Source organism: Taeniopygia guttata, chromosome W (genome assembly GCF_048771995.1).
Source record: "Taeniopygia guttata chromosome W, bTaeGut7.mat, whole genome shotgun sequence".
Classification (NCBI taxonomy): Eukaryota; Metazoa; Chordata; class Aves; order Passeriformes; family Estrildidae; genus Taeniopygia; species Taeniopygia guttata.
This window is the reverse complement of record NC_133064.1, coordinates 10,126,374-10,152,087: the sequence shown is the minus strand read 5'-3', so window position 1 is coordinate 10,152,087 and position 25,714 is coordinate 10,126,374. Positions and strand designations below refer to the sequence as shown.

At 41.2% G+C, this 25,714-nt stretch overlaps 1 protein-coding gene across 4 annotated transcripts in view; it reads right to left on the bottom strand.

Moving 5' to 3' along the window:
- Positions 1 to 25,714, bottom strand: part of LOC140682096 (DDB1- and CUL4-associated factor 12-like) — a 205,373-nt gene that overhangs the window by 31,654 nt on the left and 148,005 nt on the right. For 2 of the 4 annotated variants that reach the window (XM_072923022.1, XM_072923019.1), the window contains 2 exons: positions 21,785 to 21,969; positions 5,015 to 20,340 (listed from right to left, as the gene is read on the bottom strand). In XM_072923022.1, coding sequence (XP_072779123.1) covers positions 20,182 to 20,340; positions 21,785 to 21,969 — 344 coding nt within the window. In that variant the 3' untranslated portion in view covers positions 5,015 to 20,181. Of the gene's footprint in view, positions 1 to 2,696; positions 4,253 to 5,014; positions 20,341 to 21,784; positions 21,970 to 25,714 lie in introns of those variants that run through there. The other 2 variants (XM_072923021.1, XM_072923020.1) reach the window with 2 other exon arrangements.

The window sequence follows — 25,714 nt, the reverse complement described above, 5'->3', positions numbered from 1 at the left end:
AATCTAGTTACATCCTTTCCAGTTATCTAGAATTTCTGAAATTTCTATTGTAGATGAGTCCATGTGCCTAATGTTCAACATGCACAAGGCACTGCAGTGAGTCTGTAGAGAGAGGAAACCCCTGGAACAGAGAAATTTGATAACACAGGAAACCAATTACAGGGGCCGAAAATCTTTCTGCTGAAACTTCAGCATCCCTGGACCACAACTCATGCTTTGTTTATGTTTTTGGCACAAACAGTCCAAGCAACTGTCAATCTGACCTTCTGACTGCAGTTCGGCACTTTAGGGCCTGTGACTTCTCTCTTACCACTCCCAGTTCGTGGTACACCTTAATGAAGATGGAATGGTAAGACCCTCCATTTAGGGTGGTACTTTGGAGCAGCTGATCAGTAGGTCCCAAATGCCATGCTGGCTGCATGGTCCCTTGAGCCTTGCAGGGGGCTGAAGCCATCCTGTAATTTGTTTTGCCAGATGAGAAGGCTTGGGACAGACTGAGGAGGTTGGGAGACAAAGCACAATGGTACTTGTTTTTTAATATACTCTGAATTTGCTCGCTTTCAGTGTCTGACAGAACAGGTTGCCCTTGTCAAAAGAACAGTTCAAGCACTGTGTTCCTGGCATCCCTTCATTTATTTAACCTTGAAAGAACCTCAAATTGAGAAAGATTATCCTGATCCTCTGTTCAGAAGCAGACAGGATGAGTACAGCTATGGCTAGGAAGAACTAACAGAACAGTGTGAAATTATTCCCACAGTAGTATCTTGTTTTGGCTTCCTTGTTCTGCAACAGTGGTGCCACCAGCTGTCAAGAGCTGAGATCTCATCACAAAGATCAGAAACAAAATACACCCAAGAAGGGAAGTGATGGCATCCAAGTAAACCTGCAGCAGTTGGGCTGGGAGTTGGAGGCAGGCAGCAGATTGAATGTTGAAAGGGATAATGTTCACTGACACTGCATTTGTAGCATATGTGAAAAGAAGCTGTTGATAGCAGCAGCATAGACATACTGTAGGCTCCAGGCCAAGGAGTACAATAGATCTTGGTTCCACAGCCAGAAATAACAATGGCCACACACATACATGCCAAGCATGGCCAGTGAGAAAACGCTGAGGGAATCTGGACTGTTCAGTATAAGAAGTGAAGACCATTGACATGAAATGCTTAAAAATCCCTTTCAACAAAAACAGATGATCTGCCCCACAAACTGCTTAATCTACACAGTGAATAGGAAAGCAAGGGGACCTGCAAGACAGGGGATGGGTCAATATAAATGCATGCTATAATTAGCTGCTGGGGGAAGATTTGGACTCTTTACTGCTGAGATTTAAGCTAGACACATATCGGAGGAGCTTGAGGAGTACTGACTGTCTTGATAATTCCTGAGGTCCTCAGCCATCCCCAATCCTTTTTGGTCCCACAAGTCAGCTGACAGGCCTCACATAATCTGAATGCTGTACTTGATGGATCATCCGATCCAACTGGAGAGTTAGTAACCCTGATTTCCAGGGCCTTTTCTATAGCTTAAACTATCCCTTCACCCTCTTCTCACTTTCTTATGAGGTATAGGGGTATAAACAAAAGCATCAGCCTGACAGGGGACCTGTTCTGTGTTAAAGGGAAGCAGCATCAAGAATAACCCTTTAGGAATAGAGCACAGCTCAAACAGTTCAGTTACATCTTCCACACTGAGGGATTGGCACAGGATGCAAGCCAAGAACCACTACTACCAACACCTTCTAGCTTCCTCCCTCCCACCATACATCTAACCCATCATCTCCAGTCTGTCTCCAGGGCTATGAATGCTTCTTTTTTTGCATGTCTCAGTTTTGGTATAAGGCCAGTAGGATGGCAGGATAATATTCACATGCCTTTTAGACTCTCCTCTGTAATGCCTACTACAATACTACAGAGCAGATATGGCAAATCTGGATACATGGTCTCCCATAGCTTGCATACAAAGCTACAGTTTATCCATGCCCATGGAAATTAGCACTGCAGGGTGAAGTCAAGTGTGAAGAAGATGGGGATGCAGAAGCTGCTTTTAGGCACATGATTTTAACCTTCAACATAAAGCTTTGATGTTTTAAGGACATTCCTCCTCTCCAAAAAATAACCTTCCCAATTCTAGGCAGACAGGAGGAGGCAGGGAAATAGGACAGCTGGACAGAGGCCTCACTCTCCTATGCAATTAAAATATGGTGAAAGATCTAGTGCTACAGCTTCACTTTCAGTATATAAGTTCTCCCTAAAACCCTTTGTCCTAGACCTAACTGTCCACCTATAGGTATCTGTGCTGTACAATATTTCTTAGAAAAATAACATGGTTAAAAGGAAGCTCTTGCCTCAGAACAAATTGGGTACCAGAAGAAGAGAACAGAAAAGACATGCTTTGAAGAGTGTAACAGTCCCAACTCTGCCATTAGATACATTTACTATAGAAGCAAGGAGTGTTACTGCAGCTATACAGAGAACAGGACTGATGTATGAACTATGAAAAACAGGAATAAGTTGAGAACGTGCCCTTGGGATATCAATCCACTCAGTGGTGAAGGAAAAACAACAGTTTACTTTGTTTCCTTTGAATCAGTCCTGTCAACACAGAAGCTGGGCTGTTACAAGGAGAAACCCAACTGCCCTGGATTTACTTGCAGTGGGATAATTACAAAATAAAGGAAACCATCAGCCAAGCCAACAAACTATACAAATACATTTTATTTAGAGATACACATAGTAAGATGCACAAATACTTTTTGTTCACCAGTTTTCAGATCACACAACTCAAGTAGTAGAAAAAACCAAACTGCAGTTAATTACAATTATCTATGTAACAGGACAGTAGTAAAAGACCTGTATGCCAGACTACAGCATGTTTAACAATACTCAGATGAGAATGTACAGATCTAGGTATTTTAAAAGCGCATGGGGCATTGCCACATACACTAACATGCTTTTTCAAAGAGTAACATCTTTCTGGTATGTGAACACAGTAACTTGGTTAATGCAATATGGAAATTAGGCTCTTGATAGATACATAGAATCATAGTATGTTATAGGTTTGGGATGGACCTTAAAAATCATCTTGTCCCAACCCCCCTGCCATAGGCAGGGACACCTCCCACTAGACCAGGTTGCTTAAGGCCTTATCCAACATGGCTTTGAAGACTGCCAGGGTTCAGGCATCCACAACCTCTCTGGGCCACCTGTTTCAGTATCTTACCACCCTCACAGTAAAAAATTTCTTCCTAATATCTAGCCTAAATTTCCTAATTTCTTCCAATTTTTACCTATTACTACTTGTGCTGTCACTGCAGTTCCTGATGAGGAGTCTCTCTCAATCTTCCCTGTAGCCCCTTCAGATACTGGAAGGTTGCTAAGAGATCTCCATGCAACCTTCTCTTCTCCAGGTTGAACAGCCCCAACTTTCTCAACCTGTCTTGGTAGGGGAGGTGCTCCAGTCCTCTTATCAATTTTGTGGCCATCCTCTGGACTTGCTCCAACAGTTTCATGTCCTTTTTATGTTGGGGACCCCAGAGCTGGACACAGTACTCCAGGTGGAGTCTCACAAGAGCAAAGCAGAGGGGGAGAATCCCCTCCCTTGACTTGCTGGCCATGCTCCTTTTGATGCAGCCCAGAATTCTGTTGGTTTCTGGGCTGTGAGTTCACACTGTTGGCTCATAGTGAATTTTTCATTAACCATCACCCCCAAGTCTTTCTCCCAGGGCTGCTGTCAATCACTTCTCCACCCAACCTGTCAGTGTGTCTGGGATTGACATGACCCAGTAGTAGGACCTTGCACTTCGTTTTCTTGAACTTCATGAGGTTCGCACAAACCCACGTCTCAAGTGTGTCAAGGTTCCTGTGGATAGCATCTCTTCCCTCCAGCATGTTGACTGCACCACACAGCTCAGTGTCATCAGTAAATTTGCTGAGGGTGCCCTCAATCCCACTGTCCATGTTGTGCCCACATACACATTTCCAGATCAAATTAACAATTTTCCTCCACACGGCAAATTAAGAGTTGTGACTGACATGTGGAAAGCAAGCTGCAAAAATCACTGTTACATTGTCCATGTGGTCAAGCAACACACAGATGACGTAAAATGACCAGTTCTTTAGAAGAGTCCAGAGCACTTAATTGCATTTAGCAAGCTGGCAGAAGAACTGTAATCCAGGATCCAAGCTCTTGCACCCACAGAGTTCTTCCACATAAGAAATTTCAATTCTCAAATTTCAAGAACCCCATGTTCCACCTGCAAGCACACAACCAGATCATGTATTGTTGAGTTTACTTTTGAATTCCCATCTAAATGGAGGGAAAGGTAGGAAGTGGTGCTGATCTAAGAGTATAGGTGCATTGATTTTCAGTTGTATTTCAAACACATGGAACCTGGACTTTTCTCTCCAGTGTCTCTCTCAAACCTAGGAAATTCAGCAGGTTCCAATGTTCAATGCAATCCCTGTTTTGGTTTTAAATAGGGATAGTGCTGAACAGTGCTTGGGAAAGACCATCAAGGACTGTTGTGGAACTCTCAAGGCTTCCATTGCTCAAACACTCCATTACCAGCCCATCTCTGAGCATAGCTAGCCTTTGGCATTACTGCTGGCCAAAGCTGATAATTTTTGTCTTTTGAGCACAGAGCCCTACAACAGCAAAGTTTTTTCATAATCCATGAAATATGCAAAAGACAAAAAGTCTGTAGGGAAAGCCTTTAAATGGGACCAAGTCAGCAAAAAAGTCACCAATGCACTCTCAATTTTGCCTTCAGTTTAGTTATAACACTGAGTAGCAGCCAAAGATGTGAGTTCTCTAGCTGACTAAAGCACCACTGATCAGATTAACAGAGTGCAGATGCAGAGCACATCCACTTCCTGATCTGCTGACATCCACTGTATAATATGGATGCAAGAGAATTTCAGCTTCTGTAGAGTATGCAGGAGTGGAGTCTTCCCTTCCAAGGTAGGCAGCCAGTCACTGAAGTTTATGGTAAAAGCACAGAGCGATCTTTCTACAGTGGGCTACAGGTTTTCTTTTTATTATGACTCAATATTTTTCAGACTAGGCATGCAGCTTTGAAATTACTGTTAAAGGTGAACTAAGAAGAAATGGGAGGAGAGGAAAGTGCTAAAGATTAGAAAACAAAGTTAAACCAATCTGTTCTACTCTGAAAAGGAGCTATGGCAAAACCAGGACCTTACTGAATTTGAAGAAAATGCAAAGTTAGCAAGAACTAAAAAGAGAACTCCAGATTAAGTCTGCATTGGGGTACAGGGAAAACAGATGCAGTTAGCACAGGAAATACACATACATTAGAGCTCTGTGACCATTTATTAATGTCAATACACTGATGATTAATTATGTTGATTATAAATACAAAGGTAGTCTCTTGAATCAACAGAGTGCGGTAATGTACTTCAGTTAACTATGGATATGCATGTCCATTGAAGGGCACAGTAAGTGAAGAAGTGTTCCTGTTTCTATGCTCTTATGAACTAATTACCCTTACAGCTGGAAAGCGACATTCTGTATCAGTCATACCATCCTCTATCTGCATAAGTTAGAAACTTAGCCCAAACTCCAGATGTCAGTTTAAGAACAAAGATATCCTTTTCCAATTTAGAAAACAAAGCCAAATGTGTAATGTCTTTGTATGAAAAAAAACCCTAAAAAAAACAACACCTGCTTTTCAGAGGGAAGAACCAATTTACAAGGTAATTGAACACTGAGCCCCATGTGCAGAGACTGATTTCACATATATGCAATTTCCCACTGTTCCATTTGCAAGTTGCATCAATAACTTTGAACAGATTTACCTGACAGTTAAAAATGTGCACTGTAATATTTGAAAAGAGTTGTTACTATTTCACTTGACGGCTTCTGTGATCAGGATCTGGTGCTGTTTCTGACACAGCTCATGAAAGAAACAGCAAGCTGAGAAAAGCTGTTAGATGGGTGGATTTGCAGGAGTTGTTAACAAACATCAGACCCTGGATTCAGAACAAAAGCCAACAAGTGTCAGCAAGCCCTGATTTGTTTTTTTTTTTCAAAGGCTTTGGATCTTATTAAATATATTTGGGAAAAAAACATTGAAAACAGTTCACTGTAAGACATCATACCCTCAGGCAAGAAGTTGTGACCCCTGCACTTTTTAACACACCTTGTGTAGTTTGTGTATCATATACATCATAGGCCATAGGGAAGAGCCAGTATTTGTGTACACATTAACATACAAGCATGCACTGATAGATGTCACAGGTAAGACTGATACCAAGAAAAAACAGTGTATTGATTTGTGTCAACACCACATCCTAACACAAATGGAACAAGCCACAAGTAACAGTACAAACCTGTTGCAACTTCAACACATACATCTTAGAAAAGGACAGTGCATGTATACAACCCTAAGATAGTGATGAGTTTGAGATAACTTTACAAAGATCAAGGTACTAGAAGAAGAAGGCACATTAACCTCTGGTTAGACTGTTTTGGCATTATTTGGATGAGTCATAGTGATTTATATACCCTGAGACTGTGGGAGGCATTGAAAAGGAAAGGAGACCAGGTGAATGAGCAAATAAAAAAGTACAAGTTTCATGAGATTTTAAGATTCAGTGTGGAAGGGGCTAACAGCAGGCCTGTTAGCTAAATGAGTGAGAAGAAGCTGAGAAGCAAGAAGAAGCTCATAAGGAGCTCTCTCCAAGGCTGTTACCAAGGAGACCAAGAGAAGAGAGGAATTGAAAAAAGATAAGGAGAGAACTTTGCAGCTGGACGAAGTATTTTTAGAAAGTTAGCTGAAGTCACTGTTACTCTTCACCAGTGGTGTTATGCTGATTTATTGTGGCCAATAGTTGGGATAGAAGAACAATTAGAAAGTGTATAAAAGGTCATCTATTTTCGATAATAGAGTTGTCATCCGAGACTGCTTGTGGTCTCTGCTTTACCATGACCGCCTCGACAACGACATCTGGTGACCACCGAGTGGAACAACAGCCTGAACAATATACTTGGTCTGGACCCATGCGGAGTCCTAGTGACTGGCAACCTTGACCCACTGGGGAGTAGTGGGGGAGGAGGCGTTGGTGCAGCTGAGAGTGGCTTGTGGAAGCCACAGGGAGGTCCGGACCTGATTTTTTCTTATCAAGACACCTGGAAGCAGGTGAGCCACCAACTAGTAATAATGGGAAATAACTTATCTAATGAGGAAGAGACTGTTTTGGCTACATGGAAAGCTCTGTTAAGAAATAAGGGAATTAATACTTCAGACTATGCTGTTCGTAGTATATTGCTGTGGGCTAGATCACAGGATTTTGGCACTGATCCTGACACAGCATTTAGTACTAAAGCATGGAAAAAAGTCAGGGACAGTCTGTGGGAAGTCATCCGAGTGGGAGATAAAACTGTTTTCAATCTAGCTGTTACTTGGGGATCGCTTTTTGAGGCATTAAAGGAATGGAAAACAGAGCGAGAACAAGCAGAGTGTGACATGGACAAAGAATCAGGCTTGATAATGGAGACTGATGGAGGGGATGAGTCAGATGGGGCCTCTGATGGGGAACTTGTTGAATCCATCCTTGAAGAAGGTGCAGGTGCCATGGAAGTTACCAGGCGGGCTGCTAAATCCTCCAGGAAAGTTGTCAGAGCTTCTAGGCCAGCTGCCAAAGCTTCTGGGAAGGCTGCCAGAGCTTCTGGGCTGGATGCTGAAGCTTCTGGGAAAGCTGTCAAAGCTTCCAGGCAGACTGCCAAAGTATCTCCTTATCAGACTCCTAAACCTCTTTATCTCACATCTGCACAGCAGCTTGTGATGGTGCCTGTATAGACTACACCACTGCACCAGTTAACTGAAATGTCTTTAGCAGAGGGAGAAACCCAGCCATCTGCCCCCCCGCTTCCCTCTGCTCTGGCCCAGCCATTTGCCACCCCGCTCCCCTCTGAGCTGCATGAACAGTTTGCAAGGTTGTATCCTCCATTACCTGACAGTGACAGCGAATCAAGTGAAGAGTCACCCGCAGTAACACCTGAGTTGGGGCAGGGAACTGTTGACAGTTCACCTTCTAATAGATCTAGCCCTACTGCCCCATGGACTTTGTCTCCATGTCAAGTAACTGTGCTTCTTTGACAGCCTCAGAAGTTTTAGGAATTTGTTAGGAAGAAAGTAGCTGAAAAAAAGAATTGGGACATAATAGAAAGATTAGGTGCCCCAAAAGTACCTCAGGACCAGAATGTCAATGCAAATGTTGCCTGTGATAAACCTATGGCTTTTCCATTTTTTAAAGCACTTCCTGGAACAGGGCAGGATGATAGTCATCACGTCTTTGCCTGAAAGGTTGAGCAAGATCTCCAATCGAAAGTGGCTCTGTTTGGTATTAATTCCTCAGAGGTAATGCAATTAATACATGTAATTAATGCAGATATGCTTGCACCTTATGACATCATGCATATTGCTACAATTTTATTCCAACCAGTACAATACAGTGTATTTCAAGAAACTTGGAGGCAAGTGGCTGAGCGCACAGCTTTAGCAAATATGCAGCTGCCTCAACACGACCGCCGTCATGCTGTGGGTGTTGATGACTTATTGGGCACTGGGCCTTTTGCCAACCCAGATTTACAGGCAAGGTGGGATCCTTCAATTTTGACACAAGCTCAGCAAATAAACATGAGTGCTTTAATTAAAACAATGGAAATGGCAGCTCCAAAACAGAGATATGTTACTATACAACAAGGGATGAGAGAACCATTTTTGCAGTTTGTGGAAAAGCTTGCTGCAGCTATTGAAAAACAGGTAGATGATGAACCTTTGCGACACAGATTGTGTATACAATTGGCAAAAGAAAATACAAACCCAGACTGTAGAAAGATTATTGACACCTTACCTGGGGAACCCACATTGCCTGAAATGGTTACTGATAGCTCAAAAGTTGGTTCAGTAGAGGATAAAATAGCAGCTATTGCTGCAGTTCTAAGACCTTCATCAAAATGCTATAATTGTGGACAGCAAGGGCACGTAAGGGCACAGTGCAATACCCAGAAAATAACCTCTAAGTTAAATGCAAGCAGCAATGTTATGTGCAATCTTTGTGCTAAATTTGGGCACTATGCTAAACAATACAAGAGTAAATATCATGCAAATGGTCAGCTGTTGCAGGGAAACAGGAAGAAGAGAGCAAAGGGGTGCATGGGGACACAAATATCCCAACAACCACAGCAGCAATTATGGGCCTTCCCGGTACTGCAAAGCTACTCATTTGCGAACAATAATCAGGGGCAACAAGTGGGTCTGCAGGGATTGATATACCCACCACCGACACAGTAACTATTTTGACAAAAGAAATATGCAAAGTGCCCCTCGATGCCTATGGTCCAATAGGACGGGGATTGAGTGCATTTTTGATAGGGAGATCAAGTACTACACTTAAAGGTATTCATGTGTGTTTAGGACAGATTAATGTTATGGTATCAATTGATGACCCCCCCTGTCACTATTCAGAAAGCAATTTGCATTGCTCAACTTGTACCTTTTGTGAGTTCTGTTCCAAATACAGTGGACCGAAGTCACGGCACAGGAAGTTTTGGATCAACAGGAGTACCTCAAGTGTTCTGGACTGAGAAAGTAACGGAGAACCATCTGGAAAACACATCCATCCTCACAGCCAGTGGATACCATCCAGGAACCATATCAGTAACAGGTTTGATTGACACTGGAGCAGATGTTACAATACTCTCACGACTTTGTTGGCCTCAGTTGTGGCCTCTCACTCATGCAAGTTTTGGACTTATGGGGTTGGGTGGTGCTACAACAGGTGGCTTGTCAGCCATTGTAATTAATGTGAAACATCCTGATGGCCAACAAGCTATAGCATCAGACCCTATGTTGCCGATGCTCCTCAAAGTTTGTGGGGACGAGATTGCTTATCTCAATGGGGTGTCAAAATTGCTATGGGTTTTTAAATGGGGCCACTGTGATGCAGGGCAGTGAACGTCAAGTTGTAGCCTTGACATGGTTGACAGATAAACCTGTCTGGGTTGACCAGTAGCCCCTTACTACCAAAAAGCTTACTGCCCTGCAAGAATTAGTTGCAGAATAATTGCAAGCGGGTCATATTGAAGAATCTTTCAGCCCCTGGAATACCCCTGTTTTTGAAATACAAAAGAAATCAGGAAAATGGAGACTTTTACATGATTTATGCCAGATAAATGCTCTAATGGCAACAATGGGAGCTTTACAACTAGGCCTTCCTACACCGACAATGATTCCACAGGAATGGCAAATAGTTGTAATTGATTTGAAAGATTGTTTCTTTCCTATTCCATTGGCTGAACAAGACAAAGAAAAATTTGCTTTTACTGTGCCTTACACAAATCATGCTGAACCCAATAAAGATATCAATGGAGGGTACTCCCCCAAAGCCTGAAAAACTCAACGACTATTTGTCACTGGTTTGTGGCACAGGCCTTGTCGAAAGCACAGGAGCAATTTAATAACTGATATTGTTATCACTACATGGATGATATCTTGTTGGCATCTGACAACAAACAACAGTTATCAGATCTTAAACAATGCGCTGTGACAAATTTGAAAGACTGGTCTGATCATTGCCCCAGAGAAAGTGCAGGAGCACATGCCTTGGAAATATCTAGGTATGTTGGTGACTAATACTCAAGGTATGCCTCAATCTGTGAAATTAGATATTGATGTTAAAACTGTTACTGATTTACAGAAATTGGTTGGTTCAATAGGTTGGATTTGATCATATTTAGGCATAAAAAATCATCAGATGCAACCATTGTTTGATTTCCTATCAGGGATCACTTCCTCTACTGATGAGAGGCAATTGACCTCGGCAGCAAAGAAGACCCTAGAAGAAATTGAATTAGCCTGAGCATACAAATTTGTTAACAGAATAGATACCTCTGTTGATGTTCAATTGTTTATTCTGAAGGATCATGAAATACCATGTGGAATATTGTGTCAATGAAGTGATAATTGGGAAGACCAACTGCATATTTTGGAATGGATATTTTTATCTTTCAGATTGCGGAAAACAGCTCCAGGACTTTATGAGCTTTTTGCAGATATTATCATCAAAGGCCGCAGGCATTGTCATGAGATTTTGGGACACAACCCTGTGACCATTGTGATACCTGTACAACAGTGGTATTTTGAATGGTGCTTTCAAAATAATCATCAATTGCAATCTGCCTTATCTTATTTTACAGGCCAAATAAAATACCATTTGCCTTCTCATCCTGTTTTAAAACTGACCAAGGAGATCCCTTCTGAAGGGAAGCAAATTTGTTCTTCTGTTCCAGTGGAAGGTATAACAGTTTTTACAGATGGATCAGGGAAAACCAGAAAAGCAGATGTGGCTTGGAGAAAAGATGATCACTGGGAATATGAGACAATAATTCAGCAAGGATCTCCTCAATTGGTTGAACTTTGTGCTGGTTTTTTGGCTTTTACTTTATTTCCTGATTCTGTAAATGTAGTTACTGATTCCATTTATGTTGCTAATCTAGTTAAGCATTTAGTTCAAGCAGTGTTGTATAATATTCAAGAGAAACCATTATTTACCATGTCAGTGAAACCATGGACAGTTATTTGTGCTCGAAAACATCCTTATTTCATCACGCACATTCATAGCCACGCATCATTACCTGGACTGGATTTTTTGTTGAAGGCAATGCCTATATAGATTCCCTAGGAGCTGCTGCTGCAATCAAAACTGTACCTAATGTGTTGCAGCAGGCAGTTTTGTCTCATCAATTTTTTCATCAGAGTGCTCAAGCTTTACAGCAGCAATTTAAATTGTCTCCTGGTGAAGCAAAATCAAGTCTTGTCCTGACTGCCACATGACTCATGTTTCTGAATATTATGGTACCAACCCTAGGGGTCTATCCGCTTTAGAGGAATGGCAAACTGATGCCACAAAAATGCCAGAATTTGGTTGCTTTAAGTACGTTCATGTTACAGTTGATACCTTTTCTCGTGCAATGGTTGCTTCAGCATTCACAGGAGAAAAAACTCGTGATGTTATTAGTAATTTTTATCATGCCTTTTCTATCCTAGGTGTTCCATGTCACATAAAAACGGATAATGGTCCAGCATATGCTTTGCAGAAAATGTAAGCATTCTTTGGTGCTTGGGGCACTGAGCATTCACAACAGGTATTCCACATATACCCACGGGCCAAGCAATCATCGAAAGGGCACATGGTCTTCTTAAACGTCAGGTTCAAAAACAAAAAGGTGGAATGCAACAGGAGTCACCTCAAGCGAGATTAGATAAAGATGTTTGTGTAAAATTTTTTGCGTCCCCTACCTGACTTACAGTTATCTCAAATTTTTTACTATTTTTCCTCTTTGAATTCTAAGCAACCAGATTTTTGTAGAAATGTTAAGGTATGGGTCAAGGATTTAATTACTGTTATGTGGTCTGGTCCAGTGGAACAAATAACCTGGGGGAGGGGCTATGCTTGTGTTTTGACAGATAATGGTCCTCGATAGGTTCCTGCTCGCTGTGTTAAACCTTATTTGGAGCGTGCAGGAAGGGACAGGATGGATGGTTCCGCAGCTGAAGCAGAACGTGCGGATGACACTGGCTAAGGCTGATAGTAAAAGGGTTTTAAAATCATGGGGATTTAGGGTTAAAAGGAAAATTAAGCTTAGTAGGCCCTGAAAAGAAAATAAATACCCTAAGTACATGAAGACTGTACCTTGCTAGAACTGCACCTGTGTAGCTAGTACATGATAAATTATATAATTGTTAGATGTGATGATTGTTTGGTAATTAAATATAATTACTGTTTAATCGTTAGAATAATAATGAGAAACTGTGGTCAGGGACCTAAGAAAGATCACGAGAAACTCATGTCAATGTACACAATAGAACAATATAAGTTTAATAATTAATATGTAAGTTATATAACGATAGAATATAAAATACGTTCAGCTCGAAAGCCATGTCTGAGTCAGATTTGGGTCTGTACCCCTGATTCCCAGAGCTCTCAATAAAAGCACTTGCATATAATCATATCCCGTGGTTATGTGTGTTCCTGAACTCTAACAAGGCCATATACAAGGACATGTATCTCATCAGTCTTAATGTGCCTTCATAGTAACTAAAGGGTGTGGTTTTGATTTGCTCTGATCAGGACAATGCAGGTTTTTGGAACCTTTGTTCTAGTATTCCTATATCGCGTTTTGAGCACTTGGGATGGTTATAGCTTAAGGTTTGCATATTAGACATATAACTTTATAGGATAGAGTAGTTAAGAAACTTAAAAGCACTTATAGATGGATGAAGGATGAGAATGATTGTATTAAGAATGAGAATGTTAATTTTGTTGATGGTTGTGATTGTTGTTTGTGTTTCCCCTGTCTGCTTGGATTTTTGCAAAGGGCCCTGCAAAAATCCATAGCGGCTGTGTTTACAGCTCAAAAACAAAAAGGGGGAATTGTGGAAGGGGCTAACAGCAGGCCTGTTAGCTAAAGGAGTGAGAAGAAGCTGAGAAGCAAGAAGAAGCTCATAAGGAGCTCTCTCCAAGGCTGTTACCAAGGAGACCAAGAGAAGAGAGGAATTGAAGAAAGATAAGGAGAGAACTTTGCAGCTGGATGAAATATTTTTAGAAAGTTAGCTGAAGTCACTGTTACTCTTCACCAATGGTGTTATGTTGATTTATTGTGGCCAATAGTTGGGGTAGAAGAAGTATAAACAATTAGAAAGTGTATAAAAGGTCATCAATTTTCGATAATAAAGAGTTGTCATCTGAGACTGCTTGTAGTCGCTGCTTTGTGTCATGACCGCCTCAACAACTACAATTCAGCACCTGAATTTTCCCTTTTAATAAGGAAACCTGGAAAAGCAGTTCCTAAGAAAACAACATATTGACTTCTACATTTTCGCTCTGAGATCAAAGAATCAATTTCTAGGACTATTGAGGCCTCACACTATATTGCAAGAGTACCCCCTTGGTTTCAGTCAATTGATCAGAATTTGTATAGTCAAGTATTTTACTTGGCAGTTTTTTAGGTACAGAAATGGTCAGGCAGACCAGATTTTCTTAACTCTGCCCACCCTGGCACTCCATTTTAGATCTGTCTGCGCTTTCTTAGACCACAACACTCCCAGCAGGATACTAGAGGGAAAGGCCATTAGAAAATGGCAATTAGTTTTAATTGGGAATATTCCTTTCTGTCAAGAGCATTCTTCTAATTAGCCATGTACCACAAGTACCACATTAAGAAACCCAGCATCACAAGCAAAAATATACTTCCCAGTTTAAATCCTCGAAAATTAACATGAAGAAACAAGAATGATGGGGATATCTACTTGATTTCCCTGAAAATGTTTTTGATTAAGCCCTTTTACAAGTACCTCCTGAGCAATGAATAAGTATCCCCTCTATATTCTTTAATTCATCAGGAGTTCTGAGAGCAATACCAAAAACTGTTGGACTTTTACCATTTTTCTTGTGCCCCTTGCCCATCCTCAACATGCATTGAAGTGCCCACTTGAAGAAGCAAGGGACAGCATAAACAGGAGATTCCTTCAGACAAGATTGGGCTATATTGTCCTTTCCATTCTCCCTTGTCTGCAACACAGACAAATTCCTAGTGCCTGTGCTCCAGAGACTAAGTTATTGAAGGTACTGCAACACTCAGAAATGCATTTTAAGTTGAAGTTCTGGCTGAGGGGTGGCCAGCGAGGCACACAGGTATTTTCACTTGGCTTTAAGCTAGAGAGCATATGCCTGGCTAGCACAGGAGTCCAGGGCTCAGCATGGGCTGGCCAGAGGATCAGCTCCACCTGTATCACACATAGCTCTGCAATGGTGTTCCTAGGAATGAGCTGTACCTCAGTTCAGTAATTTATTCACAGCAGCAATGAACTTCTCAGACACCTTGGAAATGTGAGTTTATGGAAAATAAGGTTATCAGACCACCAGAAATAGATCTCAGAGCTCCCACCTGGCTGCTGAAAGATGCTGCTGCTTTGCCAAGATACAGCGACAGCCCATCTCTTCTTGGTTTCTTGCAAGCAAAGAAAACAGGTGATCTCCATCAAAGCCTGCTTTATTTAACATCTGCACCAGGTGAGGGATATTAATTCACAAGGTCCATAAGTGCCTCTCATCTGAGGGGCAGAAATTAAGACACCAAGCCACCACTTGACATAGCTGGATTATAACTTTTATCTGTTAATTTTGCATCTGCAAGGTATATACAAAGCAAGTGCTCATGTGAAGGAAGATGATGAAATTCTGGAGAAGAGTAACTAAACATAAGTATCTTAAGGATTAAGATACAAAAAGCAGTCAAAGACTTAAAATAGAGGCAGCAAATATAGCCCCATCATGCAGTTCAGGAGTTCCCCTCATTAAGGAAGTCACAAGTCACCCACAATGTGAATATAACCTTTGTGGATAGACTAAGTCTAGTAAGATCACTAGGTACTCTTGCTATGATCTTAAAAATGGATCTATGTAGAAAATTAACAACTGAGACTAGGAACAAACACCTGTTAACTGTTCTTTGGTAATTTATTCACCTTAGACTAACAGCAGCAGCACAGATGAGGGGAACCAAACAAATGGAAAGCGCCTAAGGAGAGCACTACCAATTCTCCTTATCAGACTTGACTGTACAAGGGAGAAAACTGGAGGAATTATCAGAAATAAGGTGAAGAGGGTAAGCACCACCCTCATTTCTCTGCTCAAGCCAATATTGCAAAGTAGCTTCTGCTTAGGAAGGTCTATCACATAACACCCAATTGTTACTGCGACATTGCTACCCAGTAGAATCTATGATTTTGTCACTTCATTCCTGGTAATTTCTCCAGCTTTTTCCCTTGTACAGTCAAGTCAGCCACGGATAATTTCACTACTGAAGCCATAGTTAAGTCACTGGGTTTGATTACTTGTGATTATAAATACTGAAAATGCAATACCCAAAGATACCCAAATTAACATGGTAGTTCACTGAAAAGAGCTGAGTGATAAAATTAACTAGTTTCTACACTCACTGGCAGCACAGAAGATCCCACATGACTGAAAAATTAACAGCAGGAAAAAAAAGTCCAATGATCTGTTATAATTAAAGTTCTTTTCTCTGCTTCAAGTGCCTAATATGAGATAAGCTAGAGTCTGTCCCCCCCCCCCAGAAATAGACTTACTGTGTAATCCTCCCATCAGTGAAACATGTACTAGGGCAACTACCCAGTTCTCTGATCTAAGCCAGCCTCAAAGGTCTGCCCAGTTTTAAAAAAAGCAAATTAAAGGTCTCAAGCATGGCTTGACAAAAATGCCAGCAAGCCCATTTCTGCTTAACCTCTGCAAGTACACTATTGTACGAATGTGCCCCCTGTTGATGGAGTGACCAAATTATTCTTTGTCTGCTTAAAAAGGCAAAAAGCCCAGAAGTTCCTCTCCCAAATTAAGTACAAAGACACCTCATAGGACCTTTGGGACTTCACCTCAGACCTGGAGCTGTCTGATTGGACAGAGGCCAAGAGGTCCCACCTAGGTAATTCACTAGAAAAGGAAGATAAAGGAAATAATTGCTTTTGTGGGGTGTTTTAGCAGGAGCAAGGACCTCTTGGCCCTGGCTCGGTTTTTCTTTGTAAAAACTTTTTTATTTTGCCTCTTATTAAAACTTTTTGTTTCCAACACTACCTCAGAAGCCATGCTGCTAATTTTATGCCATTTGGGGTAGCAGAGCTATCTCAGGTGTGATGGGTTTCTCTGAGAGCTCATAAGACCTGGCTTGAAGAGTAACACATCACAATATTGCTACAGTAAAAAGCTGGGATAATTTGGGGTGGAGGAGGCAACCCCAAACAGACCATTCAGATGGGCAGGAAAGAGCAAGGGAGGGAGTTTGTTAAGAAACATTCAAAAAGACAGCCTGAAAATGCAAATGCCAATGGGTCTCAGCAGAACATAGTGAGACACAGTGAGCAGAACTCAGTCACCAGACTGAATTTCATGTATCAGGGGTATATCTGCTATTTGAATACCAGGGTGCACTTAACTTGCTTCCATGAAGAAATGAGAGATTCCCTACTGTACAGTCATTCCTGCACTTCAATGGAAAACCAGTGCTTCTCACACCATGATCCTGGATTTCAACTGATTTCTAAACCAGTAGGGCAAAAAAATCAATTCAAGTAAGAAAACCTGTCTTTTTATCCCATTTCTCGTATTACTTATATTTGGACAGTTGGCATATCATCATTTTTCTCTGCTTATTTTTCTAACCATGATGACCAAAAGTGACATATGACCAACAACAAAATATACTGAAACTTAGCATCTATAATTCTATATTGCTACAAGCATTTAAAACCACTGAAACAAGCTAGAAATTAAGTTCTCTCTGGCCCAATTTGTGTTCTTGCAGCACTATATCTAGTTTGTTCCCAGTTTTTGGGGGGCTTTTCATACAGCAACAAGGATGACTCCCTCCCTATGAGAAGTCATTTTTGCAAGAAAGCACCATGAAAGCAGAATGTACAGAAGCATATGAAACTTGAGAAATTTTACATAATTGTCCAGATTCTTCTGAGAATTGTCCAAAGCTTCTTATGCAGAAAAAAAGTGAGGAAAAGGGCACTCACACTACCAAGCTTTAGGACCACACACTGAAGTATTTGTGATCAGTTGGCAGAGAGGGACATGTTCCAGGGGTTCCAAGGTGACTTCTTCAATAACCTAGAGACTCTTCAGACTCTGCAGAAAGATCAGCCTCCATGTTTAGAGGCTAGACCTTAGTCCATAAAAATACCCCTCACCCAGACCTGGAATATGCTTCAAATTTATAGATCAACATCAGATCAGATCAGATCAGATCAGATCAGATCAGTAGTTTTCCTTTGGCACTGGTGACATTAAGCACCTAACTAGTTGTTTCAGCAGAATTAGAGAACACACAGAGGCAAGTGTCTAGTTTCTTTAGAAAAGAGGGAGGGGGGGGGGGGGAAGGCACCTCAAACCAAGCCAAAGAAAACAACTAACCAGAAATTGTTCCCTGTGACAGTGTGATCTTACATGGTAGCTGGAGGAATAATCCTAGAAATACACATCCTGCCATACTTCACCAAGATTTGTTTTTCTCTGTATACTTCCAGTTTTCAAAACCCCTAAAATAACCAAAGCAGTTAGTTGCCATCACAGAACAACACAGGCACCATTACATCTTTAAAAAACAACAAACAACTCTAAATAAAATATGAGAGCTCCTTTGTTACTCCATAGTTTATAATTTCACCATGAACTGATTCAGTTTAAGCAACCAACCCCCAAGTGAAGTAGAATTATGAAACATCACAAAAAGATCTGTTTGCGAAGTACCCATGTCAGTGCTAAGTGTGAGTAAATTATTCTTCTGAGACAGGTACATGTCTGGGAGACATCTTAACAGGATTTTTCACCAGGATGGGAGGGAACTGCATTCCTTTCAGGATTTTCATCCAAGTGTCCACTATCAACCAGAAATTAAGCCCAAGTCTCACTGCTTGGCATTACTGAGAAGATATAGAGTACAAAGATGAGAGAGACCACAAAGACACATGCAGACTAGCTCTAGGCAATCTGGCAGAAAGTGTATCTGGGACTAGAGCTACTCTACAGTGGTGGCTGTGATCTCCAGCAGACATAGAAGAACAGAGCATGTCCCAGCTTTGTCATTCTTCTCAGCTTCAGCCAACTACCTATTTGGCACCAAAGCAGTGAGATACGAGCACACTCTGCTCCTTAGGTGACAAGGGCATTGGTGACAAGAGCATTAATCCCAGAAGAGGACAGAGGTATCAGTGACAAGCCAAGCTTGGTGCCTGCCAAAAGGCTAGGAGGAGCACCCTTGAGTCCTGCATTTTAGTGAGTATTAGGTAAGACCATCACCCTGGAATGCACACGCTTCATGGCTGGGCCTGAAGGGCACCTATTCTCCCCACCCAGTCCCACATGAAGTTTGTGGGAGTTTGATTGCAGAAGGCAGCAGGGAATTCGAGGAAAACCTGAGCCTCTCCTACAGTAAGCAAGATGACAACAGATGCTGCTAGCTCAATGTGAGCTAATAGCAAGTTATCTTGCTACATGGAAACCTTCCAGCTTTCATTAGACAAGTCCAAGATGCACTCTTTAACCTCAGAGAAAAAAAGAGACAGTTTATTTATTCCATTGGCATATTAGAGAAGATGGCCAACCAGAACAGCTAAAATGGGAAAAGCTTCCACAACCTGGGACAAAAAGAGGTCCTGGGTTTTAGGCAGTTTATGAAGAACCCATGAGCTACCACAGCAGCATACTAAGGAATCTTGACTCATATGAAAAATTGATAGATTTAGTTCATTTTGAAGGACAAGAACACTCATGTCCCTAGCCCACATTTCCTCTCAGCACCTCTGCAGGCCCTCAATGTAACGTTATCCTGCAATAGCCACACCGCAGAACAGCCTATACAAACTCCAGTTGTGCAAGTTGATACCTGGGAGAAGCAGAAAAGGAACAGTGGATAAATTTTCTTTTGACACTGCTGAAAACTGCAATTCAAATACAAATGCATTTTTTAAAACTCCTGCACTTTGGGCTTGATGGGCAATACCCCAGGGGAATCTGTCCCTGGGCTCCAATGAGTACATATTAAAATGACCATACTCCTCTATGTGTAAACAGTGTCATTAGACTTGTACTTTTAAAAAATACGATTAACCTAGAGTAGGGCCAGGCTCTACAGATAAGCTACTACTTTATCTCTTACAAATGTTTTTTTATATTTTTAAATTACAAGTAGTCCTCACTCCAGGTAATGGAACTGACAAAATATCTGAAGACACACAGCCCCTAGACTTTCACAGAAAGTCCAGCAGCAACCACACTATAAGAAGGAATTCTATGTCACAGCAAAGAGGAGGAGGCACATGGCCAAGACAGCCTAAATGTGGGGGAAGAGTAATTTGGAGTAAATATAATAAAAAAAGATTTAAAAACCCCTTCATATAAAAGACCAAGCAGGTTAAAGCAAAAATAATGGTTCAAAAACATGTACAAGACTGTTGGAGACGAACAGAAAATTGCTGAAAAATAACTTGCATTTAAACCAGAAGTCAATGGCATCACAAAATTTTGTTTTTAAAATGATAAAGTGGAAATCTGTGTCAAGATCAGCATTTATGAAGAGTTATCATTAGCTCCAGAGACCAGCATAATTCCCATGAAGTCCTGATGGAAGGGGGCCTCCTGCCACAAAGAGTTTCGTTCCAGATGAGTCGTAGCAGTGGGTATAAACAGCATTTGGGAAGAAATGTGTGTCAGAAAAATAATTTCTCCAGGTTTCATCGTGATTCTGTTAAAGGAAAGTTTAGATTATTACTGCTGCCAAACAAACCCAAAACCTCGTTTCACAAAAGCAGAAGGTTGTTTCCAGAGCCTAAAAAGAGATCTTCTCTGTTAATACTCCTGAAGCTTCAGACAGATCAATAACAACATTGCCCTGAAGCTTTTTCTGGGGACATTGGGGCCAAACATTGGAGAGAGGAGATGAAGGGTAGGGAATATATCAGGTTTCATTAGTTTTTAAAGTTACATCACAGTGATACAAAGGATAATGGAGAAAAGTTAGACAAAGTCATTAACTGCTTTATGATACCATACAGGAAATTGAATTCAAGTGCCTGCCATGGCATTACCTCTGTCCTAGGGTGACGTTACGGTGTTTGTATCTCCAATCGTGTGTTCTGTTTATGTTTGATATTATGTTCTGTGCTTTCAGAACTGACTCTGAAAGTGAAGGTTTGTTTTGCCTTGTTATCAGCCCGTTCACCTCCCCCCATGGTCTGCTGTCTAGAAAAGGCTAGGGCTGGCTGGCTGGCTTTTGCTTGCTTGCTTGCTTGGCTTGCTTTCTTTTGCTTGCTTCTGCTTTTGCCTTTGCTTCCTAGTTAGTTTAGCTAAGCAGTCCAATTCTTTCCCTGGAGTGTTTCTTTTCCTTTCCTCTTCCTGAATACCATCCTACCTGCCCTGGACTGGGATCTGGGAAACACCAAGGAACACCGAGAGCCTGTGCTTTGTGATCTGCAGCAGCCATCCCCAGTGCCGGAGAGCAATCCCCAGCGTCCAGACCCGGGCGACCACTCCCAGGAAAGACTTTCTGGATTTGCTCATCTCTTCAGAGTGGTGAAAGAGTTTTGTTGTCATCTGGTGTTGTTAATTTTTTTGGTGCTGGGCAGTGCTTTGTTTGTTAAATAAACAAGTTATTTTCCACTTCTCTCAGAGAAAATTTTTTCCCGAACCAGGTGGGTGGGGAGGGGCCGTGGGGGTTTGTTTTCTGGGGGCTCCTTCCAGAGGGTTTCCCCCAAATTTGCCCTAAACTAGGACAACCTCAAGAGGACAGTTTCTAATATTGCACACAATTAAATCTCTCTTGCTTTGATTACCACATTAGAGTGGCACATTTTAAAGGAAGACAATGAATTTTGTATTTGAGGTTCTGAAAACTAGAAGTTAGATTACATTAGAAAATATAAAGATATAAAATCTAGTTCATTTATGAATCAGTGCATAAGAAAAGTAGTCAGTATGCCTTACACTTGAGCAAGCAATCATTCAATACCCTTTCATAAAGCTTTTATAGAGAGCAATACTGCAGCACTTCTTGCTTTTCAAGATTACAGTTATTAGTTACATGATCATTGTTTGACTGGGACACATTTCATATAATAGCTTCCATTACTACAAAAAGAACCAGTGTAAACTCCTGTGTAAAGGTTTTCCTACAACTACAAGCTACTCACCAGCCAACCTTTCCCAGTAGTCAACTTTAAAATTTCACTTCCTCCTAATTTCTGCTTCTGTCCATAGCAGGCGTGTGGGGGCTTTTCATCCAGGAACCTCTGGGCTCGGATATCGTAAAACAATAGGGAACCTTGCCCTGTTCCCACTGTGATGATGTGCTCATAAAAGCTCACCGATCGAATACCTGTCAAAAAGAGAAGGGACATACAATGCAGTAAGGAAAATGGATGGTTTGGCTCTGCAGTGCTGCTGTTTGATGTCTAAAATTTTCTTTAAGAGGAACTACCTACTAATAGTATTCTCCATAGCACACAAGTTTGGAACACACACTGCTATGGAGCAGTGCAGACAAATCTCATTGATGCTATTGAAACAGCAGCTTCAATTATATATACTACTTCCTTTTTTCTCTGATGCCATCAGATACACTGATGATGTGTAGTAAGAAGCTTAATTCTCAGCAGGCCCCAGCTCTGACAGATAAACAAAGACCACAAGCCATTTAGGATCAAGAGTAGTTTTGTTTTGTTCACAAGCCTCTTAGTGAACACACCATGAGTACGTGGGCAGCAGACAGAGGAAAGAACATCACACTGGTTCCCTCCACAAGCTCACACCCTATCTAGCTATCTGCCAAGATGTGATAAATGACTATGTGAGAAAAATTAATGTCTTAGCTGCTATCAAGTGCATTTTGCTGGTCAGGAGGCTAGCTTTAAGCAAGTATAAGCACTAGTCACTTTGCTGCTAAGACAGATCAGGATTTTAAATAATTTTGAGGCTGTCCCTGCTCAAATATTCTCATACCAGCACACCTTACTTCATAGCTAGTACTTTTAGCACTTCACCCAGCAATAAAAACAGACTAAGAATACTACAGGCAAAGCACCACCATGTTACACCAGTACATGGGAAGCTACAAGTTTCCAATCCAAACAAAACAGTCTAACACAATTCAGTTATGCCATTAAATTGAGCAAAAGAATACATTTTGTTTTCAAAAAATCTTAATCTGAAGCCTCATCTTCAGATTAAGATTCAAATTAAGCTTCCTTCCCTTGGAAATAGTCTTGAGGAGATTCTGTATGTAGGAATTTGCAATTTGCAAAATGTCCTGTCATCTCTATTTATTGTGCAGAAGGTTTGTTCTGTATAAGTACTCTAACACAAACAACTCTTCTATGCAGATTAAATCCCACCACATCTATGCTTCTCTTTGCTGTACAACATAAAGGCAGGTTATAAACCCTACAGCTTTTTAAGCCTTCTTTAAAGTACCACTGAATTACAGCCTAAACAAGCATTCAAACAGGAAGGGAAAAGAGCGAGTTAGGCCAGATACATCCACGTGTCAACTGCTGTCACTGTACCAAGTGGGGCTGAAGGTCACAAAACTTGTGACATACTGGAATACACCCAGCAATACATGTGATAGCAGACATCCAAGAGGTGTAGATGCAATTTACCCTTCCTCTCTGTACAGAGTCCTAACTAGAAACACATCCTCATTCTTCCACCTCCACAACCTGATGTTACATCCACAGGTGCCAGCATCTGTTAAACACACTTAGAACAGGCAAGGTCACATTGTTGTGTTCTAGGTATGAGGTGAAGTTTTGGCTGCAGGCTTAATAGGTGGGAAACCACTGTGCAAGTCTTACACCTGCTGAATCTCTACTTTAATTCAGAGAACTACGAATGCATCTAAGCAAGTTGGGAGACATCTCTACCTCTTCATTGTTGTCCCGAACCAGGTTCTTTCACCTGGTGTGCAAGAAGCTGATCTCCACAGAGTCAAGGTATTTGATTTATTTACAGCTCTGACCAGAAAGGGGTGCTGGGTTGTAGATCCACAAAACCAACACACTGAGGCACACAAAGGCCTACTTATAAGGTTACAACATTAGGCTATTAACACATCTTACTTAAGTCACTACTTGCCTAAGTTTCTATTGGCTTATCCTTTCTCTGCTTTGATTTAAAGGCATAGTGTCCCAAGAAATCATGGCACATGCTTGATGAGTAATGGTCTTTTTGTGAGTAGAGGGTGCCTGAGCTAGGGGTGTGGTTTTTATTATGATAATGAGCAAAGTTCATCACTAGGGCAAGTTCTCACCACAGAACCAGTCAAAACCTGGGGTTGATTGTCTCATCATTAAACATCCTGTATAAGAAAGGTATTATCTTCTTTGTTTTGCCCCCTTTTCAAGGACTTAGTCCATCAATTTTCTGTCTTCTATATTCCCATGGTTATTGCTTCTATTGCTTAACTGCTTTGGATGGAATATGAAAGAGATGGCACATACTTTTCAATGCAATTAATTAATAAAAAGCTATAAAATACATAACAACTGTGAATATTTCTCTAATGAAAAAAAATGAAGAAAAACTGAAGGAATCCATTATGTACCCACTACTAAGTGGATGTTTAGGACAGGCTTTCAAGAACAGCACTTCAAATTGGCTCCTAAGGGGCTGAAGCACCTCAGAATAATCATTCCCATCAAACTAAAAGCACCACCTGTGCCTAGAACTGATCACAGTAAGCTCTTCTACATTCCCAGCACTCTACCATCTGTAGGCCTGGACTATTTGGGTCAACAAATTGAGTCTTACTCCTCAGAGGCAGGGAGCTCTACAAATCCCAGAAGGAAATGAAGATGCAGTAGCATGTCCTACAAAAAGAGGAGACACAGTCTGTGCTGTGCAAGCTCTGTCCATTGCATTAACATTGCTGCCTTCAGGATTATAAAGTCACGGGCACACAACATTGCTCTGTAGGCCAATCAAGCAGAAAGCAGTCACTGTCACAGATCAAGAACTACAGTCCAGGGCCTGCACTTTCCTGTACAGATGTTAAGAAAAACAACTCTTACAAGATGCACTAAAAAGCATTTGTTACCTTCTCACATAGAGGAGACAGGGTTATACTAGGTAAAAAACACCCCCAGTTTGTCTTACTAAGTGACATTTCTCTGATCTGCTTTTGTATACAACACTAATTAACTGAAGTTAATATAGACTTACCATGTCCAGCAGTTGCATTTAGAAGCTGAAAGCACATTCAAGTAACACTTCAAATCACTTAAAAGTTAACCCAGATTTTAGTCTGCAAATCAATAAACAGCCTACTTTCTAAAGGTGTTGCACCATTTCAAGTCCCAGTGAGATCAACAGAAAGATGAAACATTCAGTATCTTGGGAATTAATATTACTTAAGTGCCTCCACCACCACCCCCACACACAAAAAAATCTACTTTGCAGAATAGAAAACAGTATTGAACAAAGGTTTTCTCTAGACATGAAGTAGCACCCCAGAGATACTCCCTACACATAGGTCATCCCCTCAGCAGGGATGATCACATAAGTCAAGACAGAAGTTTTTAGCCACCAGTCACCACTGGGCACCACACTCCAGTGTCCTGGTATTTCTTTCCTATGATACTGAAGGGTGACTGTTGGAACTCTGGATGCTGAGAATTTTAGACTTTCTGTGCTGACAGGCACTGACCCCCAGGAGAGCACTGCATTTGACCTGAGGCCATGGAACCAGCTTCCAAAATTGACTGATAGCACTGGGATTACGGGTGTGTAGTTGGTTAGAAGTGTGTAATATCACAGGGTGGAAAACTTAGAGTTTTGGGTTTTTAGTATGGAGGTAGATAGAAGACAAGATGGAGGATTTTGGGCATTGTCTGATCTCCTTCTTGCTCTTCATCTACTCAATTTTCTGCAGTGCTGGTGGCACAGAGTGATTGGTTAGAAAGAATTGCAATGCAGATGTTGCATGGACAGACAAATAAGTAGTTATCGGTAGAAAGGTAGAAATAAAGTACATTTTAACAGTTAATTGGACAAAATAGCTTTAAAGATCTTAAACCTGTGCGTCTTGTGACTTTTGGTGCCTTCTCTTTGTACACTAAGTCTGA